Here is a 26898-nt window from a genome sequence, read left to right on the forward strand (position 1 = left end):
ATATCTCCTGTAAAATCCAGCATGTCCTAAAAAACTTCTAACTCCTCTTACTGTTGTAGGTGAATGTAGGTTTGATATAACCTATATTTTTGCAGGATCTATTTCCATGCCACTTTCTAAAATTTTATGTTCAGACACAATTCCTCCTGCAACCATAAATTTACATTTTTCCCAGTTCAATACGAGATTAATTTTTTCACAACATTCCAGAGAAAGTTCTGATCTTATGGTTGTAGGATGAATTGTAGTTCCCTGGACTCCTCTCCCACGAGCGGTTACAACACCTCTTCTTTTTGGAGTTATTCTAAACAATTGAAAGATACGTAAAATCAAAATCAAATTTTTTTCTTACTGAAAGTATGTCGGTGATAATGTTGACCTTAGCTTCTCAACAAGAGACAAAAAAATGAGTGGCAACTTAAAAATTCCCAACAGGTTAAAACAGCTCAAGATAAGTATATTACAAAAAAAACATATGACGCAAAATTATTAAAGATTTATATTATAAATTGTTGGTTATACGGTGCCAGCTAGCAGCTACAAGGAAATGCAAATAAATAATCCCATGTTGGTGCTCAGTGCTACTTGACCCATTCCTCTATGAGCTAGATTGACAGCAAAGGAAGATGTAAAGTACTATTATTAGAAAAAGTAAATGTATAAGAGGATTATACCACCAAATGCAGATTTTTTATCTCGAAATGCTGGCCCGCAGATTTATTATATAAAGACTGCAATTTGTAAGCCTGAATCATCAAAGATTCACTTGTCAAAATGCTGAACTTAAGAGCGACATGATATCACCAAATCATGCGTTGTTCTATTGGGAAGCATTACCTCCCTTTGTAGTAAGGCAGATAAAGAATGCACTTGAGATCGCAAGCTATGAATTTCAGAAGAAGAATCTTTTAATTTAACCAATTCATTTTGCATGTCTCTCATCTCCTTATGACGAGAAGAAACAAAATTTTTGAACTCTTGAATGACTACTCTCCTGCCTGAACAAGCAAAAAAAAAACAGAATCCAACAGAGAGGTAAATATCTCAAGTATTAAATAAAATACAAGGGATCTGGTTTAATAAAAAGGCAGCACAAAAATAATATTACATACTGGGTTCTCTCGATTTCTCTTCAATCTTAGTCGCCATTGATAACCGGTACCAGTCTGGATATTGTTTTGGCAGCTCTTGCTCTAGTTCATCAATTAGAGGTTTTAAAATTTCAAGAATCTTTTCATTAATTTCAGCTCTAACAGCTACTAAATTAGCATCCTTTTCATGCACAAGGAAATTGTCCTTCTCAACCTATCAAAAGTGATTGGAAGCAAACTTTAACACCAGTAAATAATTTACCAAAATGTGTAACAAGCAGGCTACACACATCTACCGGCCAGTTACCACCTGTAGTTTCTTCAATAAAATTTGATACTTCTCCAATTCCATTTTTGATTTATCCACTTGGTCTTTTAGCATTAAAAAAGCTCCGGAAGAAGAGATACGCTTGAAATCCAACAAAACATTCTGACAGTCCATTTTCCAAATACAACATCAATTATTTGAATAATGTATTAAACAATACATGAAATCAAACATGTAAGAATGGAACAAGCAAGCCAATGCACGTATATGAAGAGGCATTTCCACTTATTTGTCATCAATAAGCACACCAACAGTTAAAAGAATCAAATTTGAAAGTTAAATAAACCTTCAAGTTCACCAGCTTCTTTGAAATTTCCATCCTTCTTCCATGCAGATTACTGATTTCCACTATCCTACTCGCAACTAAATCCTGTAAAGGAGCTCAAACTGAATTTTTATGAAAGGTTGAGTACAACATGTTAAGCATCACAAAAGGCATTACGTTCAACTCCTTGAGCGAAGCCTCCATGTCCTGTATTTCCTTTTGTTCTTTTCTGACCATTTCTACATTTTGTGCCTTAATTGAAGCCAATTTGGAGTTACTTTCTTCCAGTTCTGACTTGATATCTGCTCGCTCAAAAAAATGTATTCAGAACAGTAATCAGAAATAAGTTGGGCTACAGCAGCACTACGGCTGTATCCATCAGATAGATACCTTCTAAGTGCTTTTGCTCAGCTTTAAATTGAACAGTCCTGTCCCTATGATTCTGGATGCTACTTGCTAATAGTATATGCTTCAAATGCAGGTCATCTACTGCCACCATAAGGCTCCTAAATTCTATCCTTAGGTCATCAATCGAATTCTGTAGTTGCATTCCTTGATCATATAGGGAACAAAATAAATCGAAAAGAAATTTGAAGAAAAAAAATATGAGAAATATTTCAAAAGTTAAGAATATCAGCAAGAATTAAAAAGATCAACAGAAGTCATACCATCTTCTGAAAAAGCAGGTCTAAGTGAAGACAAAAATTCATCACTTCTAAACCATGTCCAATTAATCGTATTTATTATGTACTGCAACATTTCTATTCTTGTTTCATTCGTTTGATGTCTATTAAGATTCATTCGAGTACCAGGCTCGGCGCCGCTTTCTGTTGTTGCACCAGTTTTCAATAGTCTAGTAACAAAATCATACCGAACGGGGAAGTAGGCTCCACCTGACACTAAAATATGCTATAAACATAAAAAACTCGTCCAAAAAGCGAAAAAACTTGAGATAGAAAAAGGAAACTTAGGTATTTAATTTCAGCAACTAGCTAAGAAGCAAAAAAGGTAATAAATCAACCATGACAAAATATTGAGATGCAATTCCAATAAATTGCACATGTAGATATAACTCGCATGCATGAATTTATAGATCAAAACACAAATAAATAATAGGATCCAGTCAGCTCAGCTTGCATATCCTTTAATAACTATCTTTTCTTTTAATTAGGGCCTCTTTTTTTTGCTTCTTTTAAGCACGAACAACATGGGAGGAAAGTAAATCTGGAGGCCGTTAGCATATCTGCTGCTTCAAGAGGGAAGCTGTGAGCTTCCTTTAAATTGGGACAGCAATTTTGAAGCGATTATTAAATTTACGTGCGGTATCCGATCAGGATCACTAAAATACATTATTTTATTTTTTTTATTGTTAGAGTGAGACCCACTTTAACTTTTTCACGGTCCTGACTAGACAACACACAAAATTTACGTTTGGTGTCTGGACACAATAATTTTTCCCAATTTTGACTTATTTTTTTCTTCTTCAAGTTATTTTTTTAATATATTATAAATATTATAATTAATTTTATCTTAGTCAATTTTTATTATATAAATAGAAGAGTTATACTTTAAGGAACCGATTAGATTTAAATTATTTGAACTTAGTAAATTCAGATTTAAGTTAAATCTAAAAAATTGTTAAATTTTGTAGATTTATAATAAAAGATTTTGGCAAGATTTCGCCTGTCACATTGTTCTCAGGCCTGAATTTATCAGCAGCTTTATTTTATTCAAAAATGGCCATATGACAAAATTTGAATTACATCCTGCTTAAATCATCCCGAGCTAAATCTGTTTCATGCAGCCCCTTAATAATTAAAAATTAAGATAATATAGTTTCTTCATCTCCCTACAGCCTCATCGGATGCTTACCCTTGTTCGTCGTTGATGTTAGCGTCAATGTTCTCCTTCTGATTATGTCCATCTCCTATGTGCGCGTGACGAGCCAAAATCCTCGCTGGATTGTCTTATTCTCGTTGCATTCGTCTCCTTTGCGCATGAGACCCAAGAGCCGAAACTCTCGTTGGATCGCAAGCGTCGGCCCATTAGTCTCGGTTTCGTTCGATTCGTGGAATAAAGATTGCAGTATCCCAGCGTACATGCACCACTTTGCTTTGCTCATCTCTCTCGTACGCACGCGTCGACAACTCTGTTCAAACAGACTCCCGACTACAGTCGCCAGAATCCCTTTATCCAACCTGCAGGCCTTCCTCTGTTTGATCCTACAGCCTCCAGAGGCTCTCCAACAAGCTTGCAATCGTCATAATCCGTCCTCCACCGTTCTTCTCCTGCTGTCCTCGCGGCAGTACTCGTCAGCCAGCACTCCCCGGCTCCTCTTTCCTACAGTCGCCAGTCTTCTTGGAGACCATTCCTCTGCGACCCAATTGCCCCTTTTGCAGCAAACAGCAACTAGCCAGGTCTTCCCTTATCCAGCCTTAACCATGCATAGGGCCTATGAAAAAGTACAAAATGAAGGTTTCTGCTTTGGATGTTTATTCTGAATTAATGACAATGAATTCTGCTCAAACAGCTATAAAACCCTCTCGCTTTATCATAAACCATGAACCCAATTATCATAACTTACTTCAACAGTCCCAATCCATATTTATGTATATTTATGAAAAAGTAAAAGACGAACATCTCAAAAGAGAGGAACAATTTTTTAGTTCACTGAACCTAATCATCGCTCTTTCAAAATCTTATAGTCATGCCTTGATTGATCAATTTTATAACCACAAACATTGAAAAAATTTTACTTTATAAGACAATGTAAGAGATTTGAGAAGCAATCCGTGAGACTTATTCCAATACCGAAAACATTGCAAAATTGCTTGAGAATGAGACAAGAATGCATGAACTCCAACAAGAAGAGTTTAGGTGTGACTCAATACTGCAACACACTAATAAAGTACTGGTTACAATTAGATATGTATAATACTTGTGCATGAAAGTGACTTCAAGATGTTATGTTGTATAAAATAATAGAAGATAAGAAAAGGGTGATCAAGTTTCTTTGGGTCTAAATAAGAACTTAGATGAGATCAGAAGAATAAATATGGGGATGAAGCCTCTCCCTATGATTAGGGAAGCCTTTGTTGATGTAAGGGTTGGAATTTATGTAGAAAACCTACAAATTAAAAATTGGGGCAAAGGAGTAAGATCAGGACAACAAGGCCCATATTGCTATCTCTTTTGAAGGGTCAGGCCAACCCTAGCCCATTCACCAAGGAACAACTAACAGTACTGAAAAAATTTCTTTTGAGCAAAACTGAGCAACTCACCAGCTTAATGATACACCAAGGTATCATATCATCCTCCTATCTCGCTAGCAATGAAAGATTTTAATCTTGGATAATAGATTCAAGTGCTTCTGATCGTATCACTAGAGATATTAATGCTTTCACCAAATACTAAAAGTTTACCAACTCCAAAGTTGTTAGACTTGTTGATTGATCTCACTCCAAAATTATTGGGAAAAGAGAAGTGAAAGTCCAAAAATTTTTAGCTCTCTTCTGTGCTATATGTTCCCCAATTAGGTTGTAATTTACTTTCAATTAACATGCTTACTCATGACTTAAACTTGTTACTAAACTTCATTCTAACTCTTGTGAATTTTAGTTGGTAGATTTGAGAAAGATGATTGATAGTGTTGAATTGCATCAAAGTCTATACTTGCTCAAGGAAAGCTATTCTCTTAACATACATGTGTCTTCCTTACTATCCTATTCCCATGTTCCCGGTTATTTTGTGTCTAAGTCTATTGAAAGCCAAGTTTTATTACGATATTTTCATCTAAGTCATTTCAAAATTTCATTATATTGTAAAGTTGTATCATCATCTTTTTACTAATAAAAAACAAGAATTTTATCAGTGTGAAGCCTATCAATTGGCTAAACATACTCGATATGTCTACCATTTGTCTCAGTACAAACCCTCACATCATATCTCTATCATCCACAGTGACATTTAGGGATTATCAAAATTGAAATTAATCAATCTAGTCATAACTATGAAATCTAATGGGTGCATCTAATGCCAAATGGATTATACATTGCTCATATATTATACACAGGGAGGTAAGAAGATTATACTCATTATCTATGTAGATGATATGATCCTGACAACTGATGATAAAAAAAAGATTGAGAAGATTAATGAGGATCTTGCCACTAAGTTTGAAATTAAGGATCTAGAAGTGATGCGATACTTTCTAGGCATGAAAGTGGTCAAGTTTAAGATGAGTATTGTGATATCTCTAAGTACATCTCAGATATACTAAAAGAGAAAAATGTTAGGGTGTGAATCTGCTAAGACTTCTATGGATTTTTAACAAAAGGCCACACACACACACACACACACACATATATATATATGTATATCTGTGTGTGTCTCAGTTATTCTCTATTTTAGGTTTATTTTAGGGACTGAGTTTTCTATTTGGGCAGTCGTTAACGTCCTCCTCTCCTCTTCTTGGGCTATATCCGATGGCGAAATGGTGCTCTGGCTATAACTCGTCTAAAGAGGTGATCTTCTCAAAGAGTTCGAGAGGTGCTCCGACTCTAACTCGCTTCTGCGGAGATAATTATTCTTCCATATTCCCCCGACCCCTTCTTTTTTCACTCACGCACTCTGACCTGCTACCAATAGCCTCTCTAGCACTCTGATCTGCTATCGACAACCTTCCAACACTTCGATCTGCTGCCGACAACCACTTTAGTGCTTTGAACTGCTGCCAACAGCCTCTTCAAAGCTCTAAACTATTGCCACCAACCTCTCCCACACTTTGACCTAGTGTCGACAACCTCTCCAACAGTCCACCCTGCTACAACAACCACTCAAGCACCCTACTTGGCTACCACAACTCCCTTTACAATCATTTTGCTGCTGCCACAACTCTTGGTTGCCATCTTACCTGTTTTTTTGCAACTGTTCACCCTTTTTGTCATCACCCTGGTGTGTCCATTATGTCAGTTATCATCTAATTCCAGTTTTGTGATGAGTCATCGTTGTAACCCTATTCAACAATAATTATATTTCTTGAGTTTTGGGTTAACTCTGGTATCATTTGTTATTAGAGCTAACATAACCCTGTCATATCCTAGGATTTCTTAGCACCCACCTTAATCCTATGAAAAATATTCTTTCCCGCACAAACCTTAGATACACTTCAACCTAACCCTAATTTTTCTAGGTTGATTTTCAAAACCAGTAACCCCAAATTAATTTTTTGACACAGTCGATTAGTCTCATACATCCTCTTTCAACTCCCAATTCTAAACTCTACCCATGCCACCAATGAGAAACATGCCTGAGCCAATCCAAAAAAAGATACAACAAGAGATCCGTCGACTTCCGTAGATGCTTGCATACATTGAGGATGAAACCATAGATTACTCTCAATCAGGATCGATAAAGTCAAAGAGGCAAAAGATGTGAGAATTTCAACCCCTTCCATACAAAGGATTACAGTGATGAAGAGGAACAAGAAGTTTCATAATTCAGTATCAAATGAGGCCGAGAGATGAGCAAGCATATGGAGAACGAGAGAATTTGAAGATGAAGCAAGAGATCCAGTGCTAGTTCCTACTAGCTTACTGTAGATAGAAAGTTCAAATTCTAGCTTCAAAAATAGAGGGACCACATCATCGAGCAACCATCATATTGTGCAGGCAGAGCTCAACCTCGGGATATTACATACACACCCAAGAGAACACCCGAGTTGGCCTAATCAAAGGAAGATGTTAGATTCAATTCAGCATTCTACCCATCATTAGATGTCCGGACAAAGGGTGAATCCCATTCTTAAAATTTATCTTAGGAGCTTGATAGGGAAAAATTATTTAGTGGGATTCAATTTATCAGTGATGAACATGTCTCTCCTAAGCGGTTGTCAGTGAGAATGACACAATCTGACACAAAGTCCGCCCCAAAGTTGATCTCTCCTCTCATATTAGTTTATCAGTTATATTTCGTTGAGTATGAGAAGTGGAAGAAGAATGTTTCTGACCTAAGAGCTCAATTGTTACAGTGCGGGAACCTACATCTACATACAACCCCAACTCAGGATGCGTCAAAAGATCTTGTATATTTATTCTATCAAGACATGTTGTGGAATGACAACACTGGCATGATCACCTAACAAGGGACTACATTAACTCTACTACCTTTAATGTGGCAGACTAAACTCTGTGGTATGAGAAGCCAAAAGGTTCGACAAATGAATTCGAAGCTCCCCTAACCCCAGGAGATTGACGCAAGGCTTGCTGGGCGGTTGACTGAACCGGCTAGTCTTCATGGGGGCTGGAATTGTCTCCCCTTCTCTGCCAATTTCCTATGCTACTCCCTTCCATAAAGGGAAATCATTCCTCTTCTATTCCTTTCCTATTTCTAGTCCCTATCTATTTATCTTTATTTTCTCTTTTTATTCATTTCCTATTTTTATTCATTTATCTTCTATTCCTTGCCTTTTTCTATTTCATTCCAATTCTAATTTGTTCTTATTCTAACTACTAGTATGTTTGTGTGTGTGTTGGGTACCACGACCTGTTGGTAGGCATCCACAGCATAAGACCTCTCATGTTGGGGGTTCGAATCCCCTCTAGCACAGTTAACCTTAAGGACGTGGTACTCGAATGTTAGACACATTAGGGATGGCTAAAGGCTCGTATAATAACCCCTATTCATTCATTTATATATATATATATATATATATATATTCTTTCTTTTAGGTTTAGTTTTGAAGCTGAATTTTCAGTTTGAACAGTCGCTGCCATCCTCCTCTTCCCTTATTGGGTTGTATCCGATGGCGAGATGGTGCTTCGACTGTAACTCATTCGAGGTGGTAATCTTTTCTAAGGATTCGTGGAGGTGCTCCGGCTATAACTCGCTCCCGCAGAGATAATTATTCTTCCATATTTCCCTCACCTGCTCGTTATCATCTTCCCGACATTCCCACCCCTTCCTATTTCACTCACGCACTCCAACCTGTTGTCGATAGCCTCTATAGCGCTCCAACTTGTTATCGATAGCCCTCCAGCATTCTGATCTACTACCGCCAGCCTCTCTAGTGCTTTGAACCATTGTCGATAGCCTCCTCAATGCTTTCACATGCTGCCAACAGCCTCTCCAATGCTTTGGACTACCGCCGTCAGCCTCTCCCACACTTTAACATGTTGTCAGCCTCTTCAGTGCTCCATCCTGCTACAGTAGCCACTCCAACACCCTGCCTGGCTGTCGCAATTCCTGCCACAGTCATCTTGCTGCTGCCACAGCCCTTGGTCATCATCTTACCAGCTGTCCTACAACTATTAACCCCTTTCGTCGTCGCTCTTTTAAGTCAATTATCATCTAATTCCTTTTTTTTTTCTGAGACGTCGTTGTAACTCTATTTGAATTCAACGATAATATTTATATTTCTTGTGATTTTGGTTCACTCTGTTATCATTTGTTATTAGAACTAGTCTAACTCTAGTCCTATTCTAGGATTTCCTAGCATCCATCTTAACCTCCACCAAAGATTCTCTTTTTTATTCGCAAACCCTAGACACGCTTCGATCTATCCCCAATTTTTCTTTGTTGATTTTCAAAATCAGTAACCCCAAATTGATTTTTTGACACCGTCGATTAGTCTTCTACACCCCCTTTCATCTCCCAACACTAAAATTTAGCAATGCCACCAAGGAGATACATGTCCAAGTCTACCCAGAAAGAGATACAACGAGAGATTCACCGATTTCAGCAAAAGCTTGAGGATATTGAGAATGAAACTCAAGGAGAGAATACCCTCATCAGGATCGATAAAGTCGAAGAGGCAAAAGAGATGAGAATTTCAACCCTTTCCATAGGAAGGATTGCAGTGATGAAGAAGAAAGGCTAAGAAGTTCAAAATCTAGTATCAGAGGAGGTTGAGAGTAGAGCCAACATATAGAGAACAGAAGGATCTGAAGATGAAGTGGGAGATCCAACACTAGTTCCTACCAGTTTGCTATAGATAGAAGGTTCAGACTCTAGCTTCAGAAATGAAGAGACCATATCACTGAGCAACCGCTATGTCCTGTAGGCAGAGCTCAACATCAGGATATTACAACCTGATTACACCAAGGAGAACACCCAAGATGGCCCCGTCAGAGGAAAATTTGGTTCAGAGTTGAAAATAGGTGGAATCAATTAGCATTCTTAAATCTGTCATATCTAGTAAGTGTTGCAAGTGTCACGGATTTTGACATGTTTAATCAGACTACACAACCAAGGGTGATCTATTTCACTGAGCAGGGCTTTCTAGAAAAGGTGGGTAATGACGCAATAAACACTGAAGATGGTGAAGTCACAGAGGACCAACTTCCAGTTGAGAAAAAAAAAATTGCACATAGTTCCATCTTAACCCATGGGAGAGCCTCCAATAGACTTCACGGTGAGTGCCCAGAGTAGTCTTGAGTTTGAGGAACTAACACAAAAGGCATGCTAACCTCAGATAAGAAAACTTCAGCTCATTCAGATCTATATACTCATTCCTGAGTTGTCCCCACAAACAAAGATCCAACACATTAGAAATGGGGCTCTTCTCTATCATGTCAGGAAGATTACATGAAGTTATTTAGATGTTAGATTCAGTTCAACATGGGAAATTTATGAAATTTCTCTAGCGGTTTCCTAAATTCGATCCTAGCCAAGAGCCCCTTATAGTTCCAATCTGGTTTAAACTATCTGGTCTAAAGTTGTACTGCTTTAATTACTAAGTCTTCTATTCTATTGGAGTTGCATTAGGGTGACCTATGAAATTGGACATGACCACCTTCAACCTATCTAGGCCTTCGGTTGCAAAGATTCTTATTGAAAGGGATATCACCCTCCGTGATATGGAAGTATGGTTTGATACTGCACACAATGGGTATTGGCAGTCAATTGTCACAGAACAAAGACCCTATTACTATAATCATTATAAATTGATTGGGCAGACACCTGCCAAATATTTAAGGCTTCATCCACGTTTGAGATCCAACCTTCCTGTGCATTTGGATTCTGCAGTTTCTAATAACCATCACCCAAGTAACATCACCCAAGTGGAGGAAAATATAGCAGAAACTGAAGATCTTCCATAAATGTTGAATGAAAATTTGTCTCATCGGTCTATTCCTCACTAATAAGTTTTTTTTATATTGTCTCAGAAATCTAATGAATAATATTTTGGTTACTTCGGGTAATGGTACGCACCTCACCAATTTGTTAGCTGGCTCCCTCCTGAGAGCTCGAGACAGAGGCAAGACTAAACTAAGTCGTCCCTAGTTTTTTGTGTGCGTTGGTGGTTTTTGGTTTTTTGATCTTATATCTATCTTTTCTTTTTTTGGGATTTTGTGTGTGCTGTATCGTGTGGGTTGAGTGTCTTCTTTTAGGCCCACGCATAAAACCTATATGTATCTTTTCCTCTTTAATATATTAGCCCTTGGGCTTTTTCTACACACACACACACACACACACACTATGCTTAGTTTTGGGGGGCTGAGTTTTCTATTTGGATAGCTATCGACGTCCTCTTCCCTTCTAGGGTTGTATCTGAATGCTAGATGGTGTTTTGCCTGTAACTCTTCTAAGGTGGTGATCTTTGTTGACCTCATTTTTAGTGAGATCTTAGTTTCTTACTCCCATAACCCAAAATCTAACTTTAGGAGTTCCTTGTTGACCATCTTAGCAGATTAGTAAGGGAGTCCCCTTCCCGTAGAACTTCAAACCACATCTTGAATCATTTTTGTGAAGAACTCGCATGAGTGGTTCCAAGCACTCAACTTCTAGTTGCAAGGGCTGAGGACTAATATGTATATGGCCCGAAAATGAGTTCCTACAACATCAGATGACCTTAGGTGAACCCTCTGTGACTCAGCAACACACTCGCTACACCACACACGAAATTGACACATTTTTGGCCCGACAGTCTACGAACTTGTCTGGATGACCCCGAATGACGAAATGGATCACACAGATGCGTCCGAGACGTCGACTTTAGCTAAGAAGAACACCTATATTGCTATAATACCGCACAAAAGCATTTAACACGAAAATCAATGTACATTTTTTTAATTAGCGGGCGCGAGTCCGGGCTCGACCCAGGTTCAATCTGCGTCCAAGTCGGGTTGAACATGGGCTAATCACCCTGGCTCACCTGATTTTGAATTTCAAATTTTAAATTCATCATTTAGGGCCCGTTTGGGCAGCTTATTGACTGCGGTGGCGGTACGAAAACGCTGCATGTGTGTTTGAAAAAGGCGTTCGGAGCTGCGATTTCGTGCCGCTCCCACACACTTCCAAAATTTCGTTCATAGAAAGAGAAGTGGGGAAGGGGTCGTGTTCTGCGTCTGCTTCGCGCGTTAGGTGAAGAATTTCTTCGTGCCCCTCCTGCTCTCGTCGCCCTCGCCTCGCCCTCGCCTCGCCTTCCCCGATTGCCTCGCCCTCCCCTATCTCCTTCTCCCTCGCCCTCGCCTCGCCCTCCCAGATCGCCTCACACTCCTCGATCTCCTTCTCCCTCTCCCTCGACTCGCCCTCGCCCTCCCCTCTCCCTTGACTCGCCCTCGCCTCGCCCTCCCTGATCGCCTCGTCTCTCCCTCGACTCGCCCTCCTCGAGTTAGCGTTTCATTTCGTTGCTATTTCGAGGCCCGAAGGAAGCTCTGATTCCTTCTTTGATTCTCTCACATCTTTTCTTCTTGATTTTTCCTCCGCTTTCGCTGCAAACCCTAGAATTGGGTTGACATTCATGTTGCTCCAAGCTCCTTGCTCTGTATCTTGGTCGGATCAGGAAAGATCGATTGCTTTTGAGCTAATGGGCGAAGTTAATGGCGATTCTACCGGGTTTGCATTGATCTTCCGAGAATACTGCCGAGAATAGGTAAAGACTTTAGTACTTTGTGCTCTTTTGCCTTTAGATTTTTCTTTATTGTTGGGATCGTTTTGTTGATCTCAGTTTTCCTTGATGATTCTAAATATTGTTTTCTTTTTTTTGGAGCTATGGTATTCATGCATGGAATTATTTAAATATGTTGTTGAGATGGAGCTAAAAACTCAATTTTAAAAATATAAGTGATCTTTGCTTTTATATTTGCTTTTAGATTGTTTTTGGAGTTTGAGCCGACTTATAAGATTTGGAACATGCTCAATCTTTTCTTTAAAATGTTTACAATAATTAGATGAACTTTCTCTTAACTTAAGTAGTGTTCTAGGTTTTAGGCGCTCTTTTGATCGTGTTGTAGGATTGAGGTAACAAAATAGTGAACAATTTATTTTAATTTATGTAACTGATCTGTAATTGTTTGAGACTTTTGTTTTATCTTTTATTTTTTCTATACAGTTCTGTTGCAAACAGTTTAACCAAGTAAAGGTAGAATGATCATTTATCCAACAACAGCTGCCAGTAAGCTATTGTAAGCTGTCTGAAACAGTAAGCCAGCTTATTCTGATAATCTGCAGATCATCAAATTATCAAAATAATTTATTTAGAGTAAATTATAAATAATCAACAGCTGCCCAAACAGACCCTTAATTTCACAATAATTGGCCATAACCAGCCATTTAAGTTTTGCGAATTAGGTATCCTCACCTCATCTCATGGAAGTCGCGCCTAATTAATTCCCCGCCAAAATTTTGGCGCAACGGCTACCTCGATTAATTCGGCCCAGCTCCTGTTCTTAGAGGAACGCTTGAGCGGCACGATTCGACACCCTCTCCACCGAAAAGCAGCATTCAATATCCCCTCTGGCTAAGAGAACTCTCCCGCTCGCTTCTTTCCCCCCGCTCCCCTGCTCAATCCCGCTCGCCTCACGCTCCCGAGCGAAGCTCCCGCCCGATCCCTCTTCCTCTGCTCGATTCGGTTCCCCTTGCTTGCCAGCTCTCTCTCCCGCTCGACTCCTGCTCGATTCGGCTCCCCGACTCCTGCGCGATTCGGCTCCCTCGCTCGACCGAACTCCCTCTTTCTCTCTCTCGAGCCCGGCTCCCTCTGCACCGCTCGCCCTCGCTCGACTCCCAGCCGCTCGCCTGTCCCGCTCGGCACCGAAACCCCCACTCGTCTGCTTCGCATCCCCCTCTCTCAGCTCACCTCCTCACTCCACCGAAAGCCTCTCCTCCCTGTCTCGATCGAAGCCTCAGCCTCTCGGGCTCCTCCCTCTCTTCACGCCGAAAATAGCAGCTGGCTTAGCTCCTTCACGCAAGCCAGACGCCCTCTCGGGATCTCACGCAAACAGTGCCCCCACATATGGCGAGTTGGCATTCTTGCCTGCAGACACCGTTCTGGCACTCTTTCTCGGAGAAGAGAACCATCCTGTCACGGAGCAGATGAGCATTCTATAAATCTGTCTTTATTATTACAATTTGTAGAACTGCATTGTAGAACTGCATGATGAACGACTCCACCTTGTTGATTCTTTGGATTATTGATTTGGTTTCAATTAATGCTGAGTCCAAAGCTTGATATAGTGGAAATCTAGGAATTAAATGCTTGCTGCTTCGGTGAATTGGAATGGAAGTTTAGGTTACAATCGTTTTTTGTGATAACTCTTGCTTGGTATTCGTCATTCCTGCTATCTTATAGGTTTAAATCGAGAGTGGTGATGGCTATAGAAGTAGTAAAAGACACTGCTTCTTTTGTTTCTTGTTGCCGGTACACACATCTTCACCAGCTTCACATATATTTCATAAGATAAGGAAACTATTCAATCCATATTTTTATTTAAGAAAATTTACATATACTTGTTCAATTCTTAAGTATTTACATATCTAACACCTAAAGTATGGTATGTAAACTCATCATACCTTGGAATCATACAGCCATGCGCAAATATATATATATATGTATGTATTTCGCCTCTAGGTGTAAAATAGGTGGATACATAAGGATTTGGTGGAATATATGAAAATTTTCCAACAATCTTCATAAGTGTGCCTTCACTTAAGCTAAATCTTAGGGTCCGTTTGGGGCAGCTTATTTGGTGCGGTGACTTTTGAAAACACACCCTGTTTGGGTAAACTGTGTTTTGGCAGTTTCAAAACGCAGAAAATAACGTTTTCACACCGCACATATCTAAGTGCGATGACAGCTTATTGGCAACAGTTTGACTTTTTCAAAAAAATAAAAATTTGTAATAGTCACTGCACATAGATTATCAACAGATTATTCAATAAGCTATAGCTGCCCCAAACAGACCCTTAGATGTAGCCAGACAAGTTTTACTTGTGCTTGTTATTCATCACGGAATGTGATCTTTCACTACACAATTGGAGAGTGGGATTGCTTTTGCTGGCGCATATCAAATTGTAATGCTTCTTCGATATTGCATTGTATTAGCATGAAACATCCTAGAGGGCTTGTGCATCTTACTTGCAATTGATGTTTGGGCAATATTTTGAAGCAATTTTTGACACTGTTTGGGAGTATTTTAAGGACTGTTTTGGGCACTATCAATTGCTAATTTTGAGCAGCGTTTTGGGGCATTTTGATGGGCTGATTTGAAGCGAGCTTCATATTATTTTTAGGCGAATTTAAGGGCTGTTTTTGGGGAGTTTTATGGGCTCGTTTAGCGGCTTGTGGGCTGCACTTTTTGGGTCCGTTTGGTAGCTTGAGAGCTGTACTTTTTGGTTCCATTTAGTGGCTTTTGGGCTGCACTTTTTAATTTCGTTTTATGGCTTTTGAGCTATATTTTTCAAGTCTATTTGGCGGCTTTTGGGCTTCATTTTTTTAATGTTGAATTGGAGGACTTTCAGGTCGATCAAAACACTATCTTGGAACAAACTTGAGTACTCTTCTTGAGAGTCTATTTAATTACAGTTGTTGAAAGAATTAAAGCGTTTTTAAGATCGATTCACTTTCTGCTTCCCCCCTTTTTGGTTTGCTAGTTTGGGGGAGGATCGACCTACTTTTTTTCTTTTGTTTTGCTTCTTTTGCAATGGTTAAGTAAAAAAAAAATGAGGAATTTCTGATTTAATTACTTAGAAGACACTTAAAAATATTTGAGGATTAGTTGAAAAATACTTAATTGAGGGTAGAACACCTTAAATCAATTTAAACACAAGTTAAAATGTAGACTTCCTAGATTTTAGGAGCACACTCTAGGTGAGAGTTCATCCACCTAATTTTTAGTGTAAGCTCTCTAGATTTTAGGAGCACACCCTAGGTGAGAGTTCATCCACCTATTTTTTCAGTGTAGGCTTCCTAGACTTTATGAGCACACCCTAGGTGAGCGTTTATCAACTTAATTTTCGAATAAATAATGAAATTAGACAATTGACCCTAATTCACAAACTGATTAAGATACTATATATGAGGATGCACCGTGATGTGGTTCACGACTTCCTTGATTAAATGAAACAGAGAAATTATCGCAATGACTTAACCTACAATGAAACCCAGTGCACCGGGATTTGAGCTTAGATATTACACTCAAATCCTTCTTGCAATTGGGGAAATTTGTTAATGTTAAATATTGATCACCGGACTAGGATAAGTTTAGGGTCTAGGTGGCGAGGGCAATGACGACATTGCTTATATGTGCTTAAACAAGGATCTTCAATAAGGGAGAGAAAATGATCAATGATATTATTCGTCGATTCTTGGTGGGATTGTTGCCCTGAAGCTTTTAGGTTGTAAGTAGTTCTAGCACGATTAGAGTGACTAGCCTGTGGACTACACAATTTTACAAAATATTTACAAAATAAAACAATTTTTTTTTGCATGTTAAAAAAAACTTTGCATAAAAAAGACTTAAAACAATTTTTGCATGAAAATCAAAGAATTTTTCTATGAAAATTTATAAAGGTCCGCGGCTAATTACTTGGATTGAGGTTAAGGACTGCCCTCCGTAGATTATCGGGCTGGTAACTCTTGTTCAAAATCAAGAAGCACGCAGTCCAGCTCTGAGCCCCCACTTCTACTAATGTATTACACACATCCTGGTCTTTTATATGTGGCTAAGGGTTTCCTTTGCTTGTGATTTCTACGACTCATTTTTCTGAATTTCGTGCTGGGTTTTCTCGCATTGTTTATTTTTCTTGTAAGTTTAATTAAATCGGCTGCAAATCATACTATGCTCGCAATATTAATCACACAACAGTAGCAGATGCCCAAATACATTTTTACGGTTTATTTGCAGCATTTTACTTCACCACATTTTACTTTTCAAGTGTCTTTTATTTACTTGCAATCTGCTTATTTTGCATGCAAAGCTAGAACTGAAACAAAAACAAAAACAAAACTAAACTAAACTTTGACACCAAAGCTGTGAAACATAAACCGCCAATCTCAAACACTTAAGCACTTGAGTCATCGCTACAATAGGAGCTTGGAGCTAACTTTGTGGGCAGCACGGCGAGGAGTTTGGATTGATGGCTCGCCCAACGCGACGTAAATCCTCACACCCTCTTTAGACTCATGTACAACCATGTTATGCAGCGTAAGTCCTAACTCGCCTTAGGTTCCAATGTTGTCGTGTGACGCGACGTAAACCCTCTTATTTCTGTGGGCTATTTGGCTATTTGCATAATCAGAATAATCAGATATTATGCAAATGTAAGCCCTAAATAATAAAATTGGCAGGATCAAACACTTAAATAATATTACTTCTATCAAACATTTAAATAATATTACTTCTAAAACTCAGCCACACATTAGGATAGTTTGGGAAGTTACTGAGGTTTTTCCTTAAGATCTGTGATGTCCCCTACCTTTTACATCCTTTGGACTTATGAAAATAATTGTTTCTATTTCAGCTACTCTCACTTGCATTTCTATGTCCTATCGTGAAAACCTAAACCTCGAATTCTTGAAGGCTAGCATCTCTGATCATTATCGATTGTTTTCCCAAATGACCCCCGTCATTTGGGATGTAACTAACTATAGAGGTTTGCCTCTATAATGAACTTGAAATTCAGGTAAAATAAACCCTTCTTAATCTTTATATTAAGTAGGGGAACTTGTCGGTCACACATAAAAAAGTTCGCATGTCAAACGGATGTCACAAATCTCTTAGTTTGCAAGATTGAGTCTACCGTCGAGATATCACCTTTCGAAGAGATACACTCACCTTTCGAAAATGTGTAGTATTCACGGTATCGGACACGATTATGCAAACTATTGGACGAATGAGATCCATTTGGTCTTATTTTTTTCAAAAAATTAGAACACACTACTTTCAAAACAAAAAATCTATACCTCTTATATTTAAATTAAATTTTTGAAAATCGTATTTTCAAAATCAATCGAAAAGTTGATCGACAATCTTCTCCAAGTGATAGAGGGGTGTTATGGTTGTAAATCGTTGCTGAGGTTATAGTTATCCTTCTATATTTTCCTCACCTTCTCGTTTTCATCTCTCAATGTTCCCACCCCTTGTTTAACTCCCGCACTCTAACTTGTTGTCGACGGCCTCTCAAGCGCTCCGACCTATGTTGGCAACCCTCCAGCGCTCCAAATTGTTGTCGACATTCAACACTCCGATCTACTGTCAATATAGCCTCTTCAACGCTCTGACCTGTTGCCCACAGCCACCTAAACGCTCCAACCTGCTGCATACAACCTCTCCAGCACTACGACCTATTGTCGTCAGCCTCTCCCGCACTCTATACTGCAGCAAGCAACCTTGTCAGCCCTCCACCCTACTATAGTAGCCCCTCCAATACCCTATCTGGCTACCGCAACTTCCTCCACTGTCAACTTGTTGTTGTCGCACCTCCAAGTTACCATCTTACATGCTGCCTTGCAACAACTCATTCCCTTTGTCGTCACCCTAGTGTGTTCTTTTATGTCAGTTATCTCCTGTTTTATACGAGTCGTCTTTGTTACTCTATTTGAATTCAACAATAATATTTATATTTCTTGTGGTTTGGATAACTGCAGTATCAGTTACATTTAGGAGAAGAAAAGACACTAGTGAAAAATGATGGATAACATAGAGTGGTGAGTAAATTTATTTATCTATCACACGCTCAACCTGATATTGCTTACTCTGTCGACATTATGAGTCAACGTATGAATAGTTCGAATGAAAAAAAACTGGAAATGGTTTATACAATATTGAGGTTTTTTAAGAAGGCTCCTGGCAGAGGGTTACTGTTTAAGAAACCAGACAATAGGAAGGTAGAGATTTACACTAATGCTAGTTAGGCTGGAGAACGCACTGACAAAAGGTCCACTTCTGGGTATTGTTCTTGTCTGGAGAATCGTTATTACTTGGAGGAGCAAGAAGGAATTAGTGATCTCTAGAAGTAGTGCAAAAATTGAGTATCGAACATTGGCTTTGGGAATTTATGAAGGAAAGTGGATCCAAATGCTACTAAATGAGTTGGAATAATCCACTGTCAATCTCATAAAGATGTTTTATGAAAATCAAGTTGTAATTAGTATTATAAAGAATTCTATGCATCATGATAGGACCAATCACATTGAGATTGAAAGATATTTTATTTCAAAAAAAAATAATGGAGGAATTATTCACTTAACCTACATTCCAACTCATTTTCAAGTCGTTGATGTCTTCACTAAATCTCAACCTCCAGATAGCTTCATTGATTTGAATACCAAGTTGGGACTTTACTACAACAATGACCCAGCTTAGGAAAGAGTTGAATTCTGAGTTTCCTATTTTAATTTTTTTCTCTTGCATTCCCTTCTTATTATATCAAATTTCTTTCCTACTTGAGTTATGTTTTCTTTGGTATGTTGTAATTATTGTAATTAACATTTTTTTAGTTGTTCTTTCTTATATAAGGAGAAGAGTTATAATTTGATAGATGAGAAATAAGATAATATAGTTTCTCCATTTTTCTACAAATTTTTTTCTTCTTGATTTTCTTTGTTTTTTTTCATTTCTTCTTGTAGGAAAACAGCAGGTGGCACTATGGGGTCTCCCTGGCCTGAGAGGCTAGATCATGTTGGGCATTTATGCTTGTTGGGGGTGGAAATAGAGAGCAGGTGGAGGCATGGGGGCTGCAAACAATTTGTGGGCACCAGTCCACGTCTCAAACAATCCTAGGGGTAAACTGCCCATCTACTTGAATCAAAAGGACTCTTATTAAGTCTCTGTTATCTAATTTCCTGATTCAATGTGCTTCTTGTTTGCTTTAAAATTTAATCAATACTATATATCCTGTTAAAACATGGAGGTGGCTGGAATTTCATCCAGCGCAGATTGTTTGATTGCATTCTTTGAAGAAAGACTAAAGAGCAGCAAGAGAAAGTGAGGAAATCTGTCAACAGAACTCACCTTTGAATTCACCGCAACTTGTTGACTGAGCTGGGAGAATAAAGCAATTTCCTTAGTAGAAGGAATGAAGAACAATTTAATTGTCTAAGAACATAGAAATCAGGTGGTTTCAATTCCAAAATTTATGTTGCACTTTTATATTCCAATGGTAATATTTGGCAAAAAAAAATAAAATAAAATAAATTGGCAAGATTCTTTAGATAGTTTGTTTCCTTGTTCTATTTTTCTCTCCTGTAATTCTAATTCTATCAATGGGAAAAGTCCGCAGCCTTCTGTACTTTAGGAGATCCTGGGCTGTATGGTTTCTTTGTTTAGCATCCTAAAAAGATGTATGACTTTCTAAAAAATAAATTGTGCAAGTATTTTTTCAAGGAGAGACAATGATAAGCAACAATATTGGGTAACCTGTAAACAAAAAACGTTTAGTAAAGATTGCATACCATACAACTTATAGAAATGTTGCAAATTATGTCCAGCAGTTGCAGATACAAGAGTGGAAGAGTGCACGATTGCAATTCAGAAACTAGCTGTTGAAACAAAAGAAACTTCCCTAATTAGCGGTATATGATAGAGAAGGAAAGAAATGATTGAATAAGTGGACAACTACCTTTTCCCAGGAATTATAAACGGCTGCTACTGTATCCTCATAAATCACCTGCTGTTTTCTAAGTTTCTTGTACTTATCCTCAAAATTGCTATACTCAACTTTCAGAGCTTGAAGTTGTTCAAAAACCTTTTCATTTTGATATTGAAGAACCGCAGCATAAAACTACAAGAATAGTAACGGAGAAAAGCTAGCATGAGAAGTAAACTAATCCCTTCAACAATAATGGTTAAAGCAATAGTGCATCATGATAAAAAACATGTATGTGATTAGCTGTTAAAAATAGTTTCAACCTCAAGAAATAAAATAATTTTTCTTTCGAGTTTCCGGAGAGATAGTTATGGGATAAATTAGAAAATTGATCTTATAAAATACAATCATTGCCTTTAAGTAAACCTTGCAACTATTATGTTAGAAGACATTTTGTATCATTTTAATGAAAAAGAAGAATTGATGGCCTTCAAAACTATAATATATGTGACACCACTATTAGAATACTGATACAATGCATGCACAGAACTTTCCAGCTCCAAAAAATTAATTCCATAATGAACTTCGAACTCAAGATTCATAAAGCAAAATTATGAATTTTCAAACATGCATGCACAAGGTGAGAGAAGACGCAATTATTCATGGGAGGCACTAAGTTTGTTCATGTAAATTAACAAATAATCATCAGGTGCCTAATATTCTCAAGCAAAAAAAAAAAAAATGATGCATCATTCAATGCCAAACAATACCACCACGTATTTACAAGCGAGAAATCCTACCATATGGAGAAAGTTACAATGCATATAAGACATGAGGCGAGCTCCATAAAACATCCATCGGGGAGAATAAAAGTACCATAAATCGAGAATGTTGAAAGCAAAACAATAACTTCACGTCTCATTAGGTCACCAATTGTAACAACGTAAAATCTCATCCATCGAGATATTGGCTGCTTTGGCCAAATAATCTCACAATTTTGTCTCATTAGTGTAAATTCCTAAGAGGTTGCCCATCCCAGAAGTGCTCCCACACAAACACGCTTAAATTCTAAGTTTCTGATGAAATTTTAATCGTTATATCAAGTAGAGCCTAAAGAGTTCAGTTTCATTCTACTTAAGAGACATCACAATCACTCTTACTTAAGCAATTAACATCATTGTTAGTGTTTTTAACACAAATCCACCCATCATATAGGATTCTCGAGGTAATCCCTTAAGTTTCAAAAGGTGAATCCCACCAAGTACACTATGTACAGTTTGTTCTATATAACACTTCCCGTCTTTTGGTTGGGATAATTCTCTAATACTATTTATAACAAATCAATATCCCATCCATCAATATATTGTTCATTTTGGCCCAATGGTCTTTATCTCGTTGGTATAACTTCCCAGAATATCTCATCCATCATCTTTACCTTTTGCAGGATTTGAGATAAGTTTTTATCTTATATTTTAAACTACTTTTGGTTTTAATTGAGACTTCTTGTTGGTTTGATAATGATTTCTACTTTTAAACTAAAGTGTGGTTTTATTTTCTTCATGAATTCTGAGTAGTTTTCTTTATCTTTCTCCTTAAAATGATAATTAATTAAAGTGTTGGATGGAAGTTGTGGAGAGTATTGATCTTTAATGTTGGAAGAAGTTGTGATGATTTAAATCCATGAACTTCATTTACTTCTTGATTTGACCAATCCAGATGTTAAAATTTGTTGTGAGAATATGTAAGAACCGGACTAGTATTGTCTCAGTCAACAATTAGAAATAATCACATGAGGTTGTATGAATGAGAATGTAATTCAAATGGTTTAGTGCAAATAAATAGAGAAATAATCATTGAAGAGTGTAGAGTTGGAGGACTTTAAAGTGACAGGTTAAAACCTCCAACTTGGTTTAATTTTTTATGTTCTGATACGAGATGTTAGCCCCCAGGTGGAGGGCATCGAGGGAACTCAAGAGTGAGAGCTAGTATCTTCTCTGCCCAGCCGGTCTTCAAAACTATTCAAACTTTAAATTAACCAATGTTCTTTATAGCATCTTTAGTAAGGGTAAAGAATATAATTGCTCATATTTTGCACAACACAATTTGCATACTGCCACAACAGAATTCCTATGCTTATTACTGATTCATGATATGGAGAAAGATATTTTCAAATTTAGTGTTTTTATTTTACATAAACTCAAGTTATGTTTTTAAACTGTTCATGTTTTGTCAAAATATCAAAAATATCAAAAAGAATTGAATTTTAATTACCGCGAATACATATCTAATTTAAGTAATTGTTTTTTTTTTAAATAAAAAGTTTATTGTTCAATAGAGCATATTGCATATTTTTCCTGTGGATTCGATATTCAAGTTTTAATCAAAAAGTCCTATATTACTTGATAATGATACGTATACTTGTGTAATATCCTAACATATATAAATTGAAAAGTTAAATTTTTATTTACTTCAGGATCAAATTTTGACTTTGTTGCAAAATAAGAAAATACAAGTGAAAACATAATTAAAGTATTGTGATATTGTTGCAATTAAGCAGTTATCTGGGATCAAGTAAGTTTTTGGCGTCATTGTGCGTCATTGTCGAGGATTAAAATCTTTAAGTAGTAGTGTCAACTTCATAAATCCTTACATATAAAAAATATCGGGATTATCCACAAAGCTACAGAGGATTTTATTACTTGAGGATTACACCCGTCGATCGCCACGACGATTACACGAAAGGACAATCTCTCTCTCTCTTTCTCTTCTCTCCTCTCTCATTCTCTCTCTACCCGAGAGCTTCAAACCGAAGCACACCACAAGAAGAACCTTAAAAGCTACAAATGCCGAAGAGAAAGCTTGGGAAACCAAATCCCTAGAGTGATTACAAGAGGAGCTAGCATGCATATTTATTAATTTCATCATGTTATTTTTTTTACTCTTCTGCAGCAAATCATAGAAGGAATTAAGAACAATTAATTTAGCAATTAATTTCGTGTATCAAATCTAATTTGCTGTCAAATATGAGAAAATGTCAATTTGAGCAGTGAACCAGTTTTCATATTCACAATAAACACTTAAAAAAATGACAGATTTTTTTTTCACTTTTTAAATGTAAACCTTTTAAGGAAAAAAAAATTTAAATCGCTATACTGGCAACAATAATGTGAGGTGGAAATTATAATGTCAGAAGAATTTAGCTTTTTTTTTTGTCAATCATTAAAGATGCACGGATCACATTCTAATGAAGGATTCAATAGACTTTTATTGTTTGAAAAATAATTAAATAATTAGTCTTTTTTATTTTTAATTTCAAATACTAGATTTATAAAATAAATAATATACTACAATTTGTGATAATTGCTATCATGCTTATTAAAAAAATTTATAAATCAATTAATATTATCAAATCATATCAATAGAACTATTATCAAATAATTTATTAGGAAATAGAAGTATTATCAAATAATGTTAAAAACACTATCATTCTTAATATATAAATTTATTAATTTTCAATGAGCTAAAAAATATATATGAATTATAAAACAAGTTTAAAGTGATTATAACCTGATTCGAACTCGACGGTTGCGCGGTTGGAGCTTCAGGTGGTTTCCTCCTCGGCATCTTGATCGAACTTCTCGCTGCGCTTCTAAGAACCTTGACCCTTTCTTTACCTGTTAACATTAAACGACGGCGGCGATGGCGGATAAATATCGCCGATTAGGGTTTGGACGGATTAGCATCGCCGGATTAAACCGGGCTGAAATAATACGCACCTTAGCGGCCGGCCAAAACTGAGCATTCTGCCAATATATTCCTCGCTCCTGTGGTTAATCGGAAAAACGAGAAAGAGGTATAGAAATGCTTCAAGGAACGGAACAGAATGGGGATGCCGATTCAAGAAGTGGGTCATTCTTAATGAGCAGATAACGGCTTCGAAAGGCTCGGGGAGGAGGCGGCGAAAATGCGGAAGTGAGTTCAGTTCTGTAAACATGCTGGCACCGATTATGGCGGCCTGAGTTACACGTTCTTTTTCTGAGATCTTCTTCAAGGCGTGACTGAGCGAGGTGACGAAGAAGCTGACGGAAATACAGGCGGGGTTCCAGGCAGAGGACGCATTTCGATTATGAGTTTGAATTTCAATCACATCCATCGCTCTTTGGACGTACTTTAAATATTATGGGCAGTTGCAATTTATCCAATTTCTGCTAATAAGCAGCTGATTCTGATAAGCTGTCTGGTTGTTTGGTTTGTGCGTATTTAAAACAACTTATTCTGGAAAAATGATCATTCTGTTCTTATTCTGAATAAGCTGTTTGATTTGTGTTTTTTGTAAACAGTTTACTTATAAATTTTTTTAGTTAAATTAATAATTTGTATTGCATAATTTATTATTTTCTTAAATGTCACGACATGAAAATGCAAAAGAGTTGAATAACATTTATATAAGTCAAAAAGTTCTGATTACATCAAATAAGCACAGTGACATATACGAAAGTGAAATATACATTCACACACTAATATTGATTATCATATGACCAAAAAAAAGAATAAATAACATGTTAAAATTACAAGAAAAAATATGCAATATTGACTTTAAAATGTAAAAGCACATCACGACTAATGTTGCCCGGTTCTGATACCTCAAAACCTCGAGCAAATTTGTCTGACTGGGATATCGTAGAAACGGAAGAACTCAAACCACATGTGATGGTCTCCTGTTGTGGTACTATCGAACTTCTAACAGTTGTGTCCAATTGAGATATCATAGAAACAGTTGCATTGTCGGCCCACCTGAAGAATTTGCAGTCTTCCGGTCCTTGTCCCCACCGTGGGCACTTGTAGAATTGACGCCCGTAGCTATGTGCTTGTCGTGACGTGAGTAGCAATTACGGTAGTCCACATCGGCACATCATTTGCCCTGACTTACCTGAATACCTCGAATTCATTGTCCTGCAATTATTATAAAAGTAAACATATCAGTCAAAAACTATAAGGAAATAAAAAAAACTCAACTTACCAAAGTGTGGAAGCAATTGTTGCAACAAACTTCTTTGGTCAGCCAATGCGCTCCACTATTATATCAATAAAAGTAATAGACATAAAAAAAAAAGTATAAAAACTTGTTTCTCAATCTTATCACTTGCCTTGACTTCATAGAATTCAATTAGAAGAGATACAGAAAATTCATTCTCATAAAATGAGCTCAAAGCTCATATTAAACCGAGAGAAGGGTTATATAACACCCCTCGTTCTCCCATCTTCATATTAAACCAAGAGAAGGAAAAAAATATAACAGAAGTATGTTTGGTATAGATGCCCATTAATTTCAAATACCAGCTTTATGCTCAATATTAAAATTTTCATTCCATCAACTTCAGCTTTTCTCCATAAATCGCAATGCCACTTCTATTATATCAACTTCAACTTCAACTTTACAGTACAGAAGTACAACATAACCATTCATAAGTGAACCTTGGGTGTGATATATGCAAGTTTATATAGATTGAATGGTATGGATGTAGATGTCCCAAAATAAATATATTTACATACACACCACCTTGGTGTTGCGACATTCAATTAAAAAAGACAGGTTCTTATTTTGAAGTGAGACGGCAAGGAATAGCAGGGAATTTGGTTGCCTGCATTTAGGCCTTCCAAAATCACCTTGCAATATTTCCATGCATACCACTTGATTCTTATGTATTAATATGTATTAACAATTAACATATCTAACACCTATATTTAAAAAATGAAATACACATTTTAATGTAGACGCCATGACATATAAAAGTATATAGAAGCCAAGGCATATAGAAGCCACGACAAGTCAATTGAAAACCAAGTAGGTACATCTACAATTTACAATTGTATTTCACTTAAAAAACTTCTGTGCTTATTATCATAAATGCCACTCCATTTCACTTAACTTCAGTATTTACATATATGCCTCCTTAACTGTGAAAGAAGAAGTGTATGTCTTCAGTTAAAGCAAACCCCCAACCGTGCTTATGTAATTCTTTTGTATTTATGCATAACACCTTCTCCATTCAAAAGCGTTTTATGTAAAGCGGGGAAATAAGCAAACCCCCTTCCCCTCCAACCATCTTACTACTTCCACCATTTGATGAAACTCTGTAGCTAACACATCAAAATCAAGAAATCCTTTCAAACATTTCATTTTCTTTCCCATCCAACCAAATAATTTTCCTCTGAAATTGACCCAAAAAAATACCACTTTTGAATCTTGAAGCAGCTAGTCATGATGCAGATGTAAAATACTTCTAGTTTTCCATGTTATAACCATGATGAAAGTAAGTAATTTGAAGAAAATATGCACATAACCATTAGCTCAAGAACATCATGCATTAACCCATATGAACAACCAATAAAGAACCTCAAAGCTTTCA

The 26898-nt window shown here is 37.2% G+C and overlaps 2 protein-coding genes across 3 annotated transcripts; one reads left to right on the forward strand and one right to left on the reverse strand.

Annotated features, from left to right (window-relative positions):
* Positions 1-674: 674 nt before the first annotated feature.
* On the reverse strand, positions 675-24625 carry LOC110029388 (E3 ubiquitin-protein ligase BRE1-like 1; the record flags this gene model as incomplete). 2 transcript variants are annotated; one of them, XM_020731657.1, is given in 12 exon segments in its annotated part: positions 675-746; positions 838-998; positions 1113-1305; positions 1402-1521; positions 1706-1789; positions 1862-1986; positions 2075-2236; positions 2353-2583; positions 20355-20441; positions 20522-20683; positions 24056-24162; positions 24265-24625. In XM_020731657.1, coding segments are annotated over 8 exon segments (1050 nt in total), but the record flags the coding sequence as incomplete, so codon positions are not given.
* LOC110029389 lies at positions 3661-20096 on the forward strand. Its single transcript, XM_020731658.1, has 2 exons — positions 3661-4101; positions 19530-20096. The coding sequence occupies exons 1-2, from the start codon at positions 3682-3684 to the stop codon at positions 19566-19568; spliced, it is 459 nt and encodes a 152-aa protein (XP_020587317.1). The 5' UTR covers positions 3661-3681; the 3' UTR covers positions 19569-20096.
* Positions 24626-26898: the final 2273 nt, after the last annotated feature.

Source organism: Phalaenopsis equestris, unplaced genomic scaffold (genome assembly GCF_001263595.1).
Source record: "Phalaenopsis equestris unplaced genomic scaffold, ASM126359v1 Scaffold000568, whole genome shotgun sequence".
Classification (NCBI taxonomy): domain Eukaryota; kingdom Viridiplantae; phylum Streptophyta; class Magnoliopsida; order Asparagales; family Orchidaceae; genus Phalaenopsis; species Phalaenopsis equestris.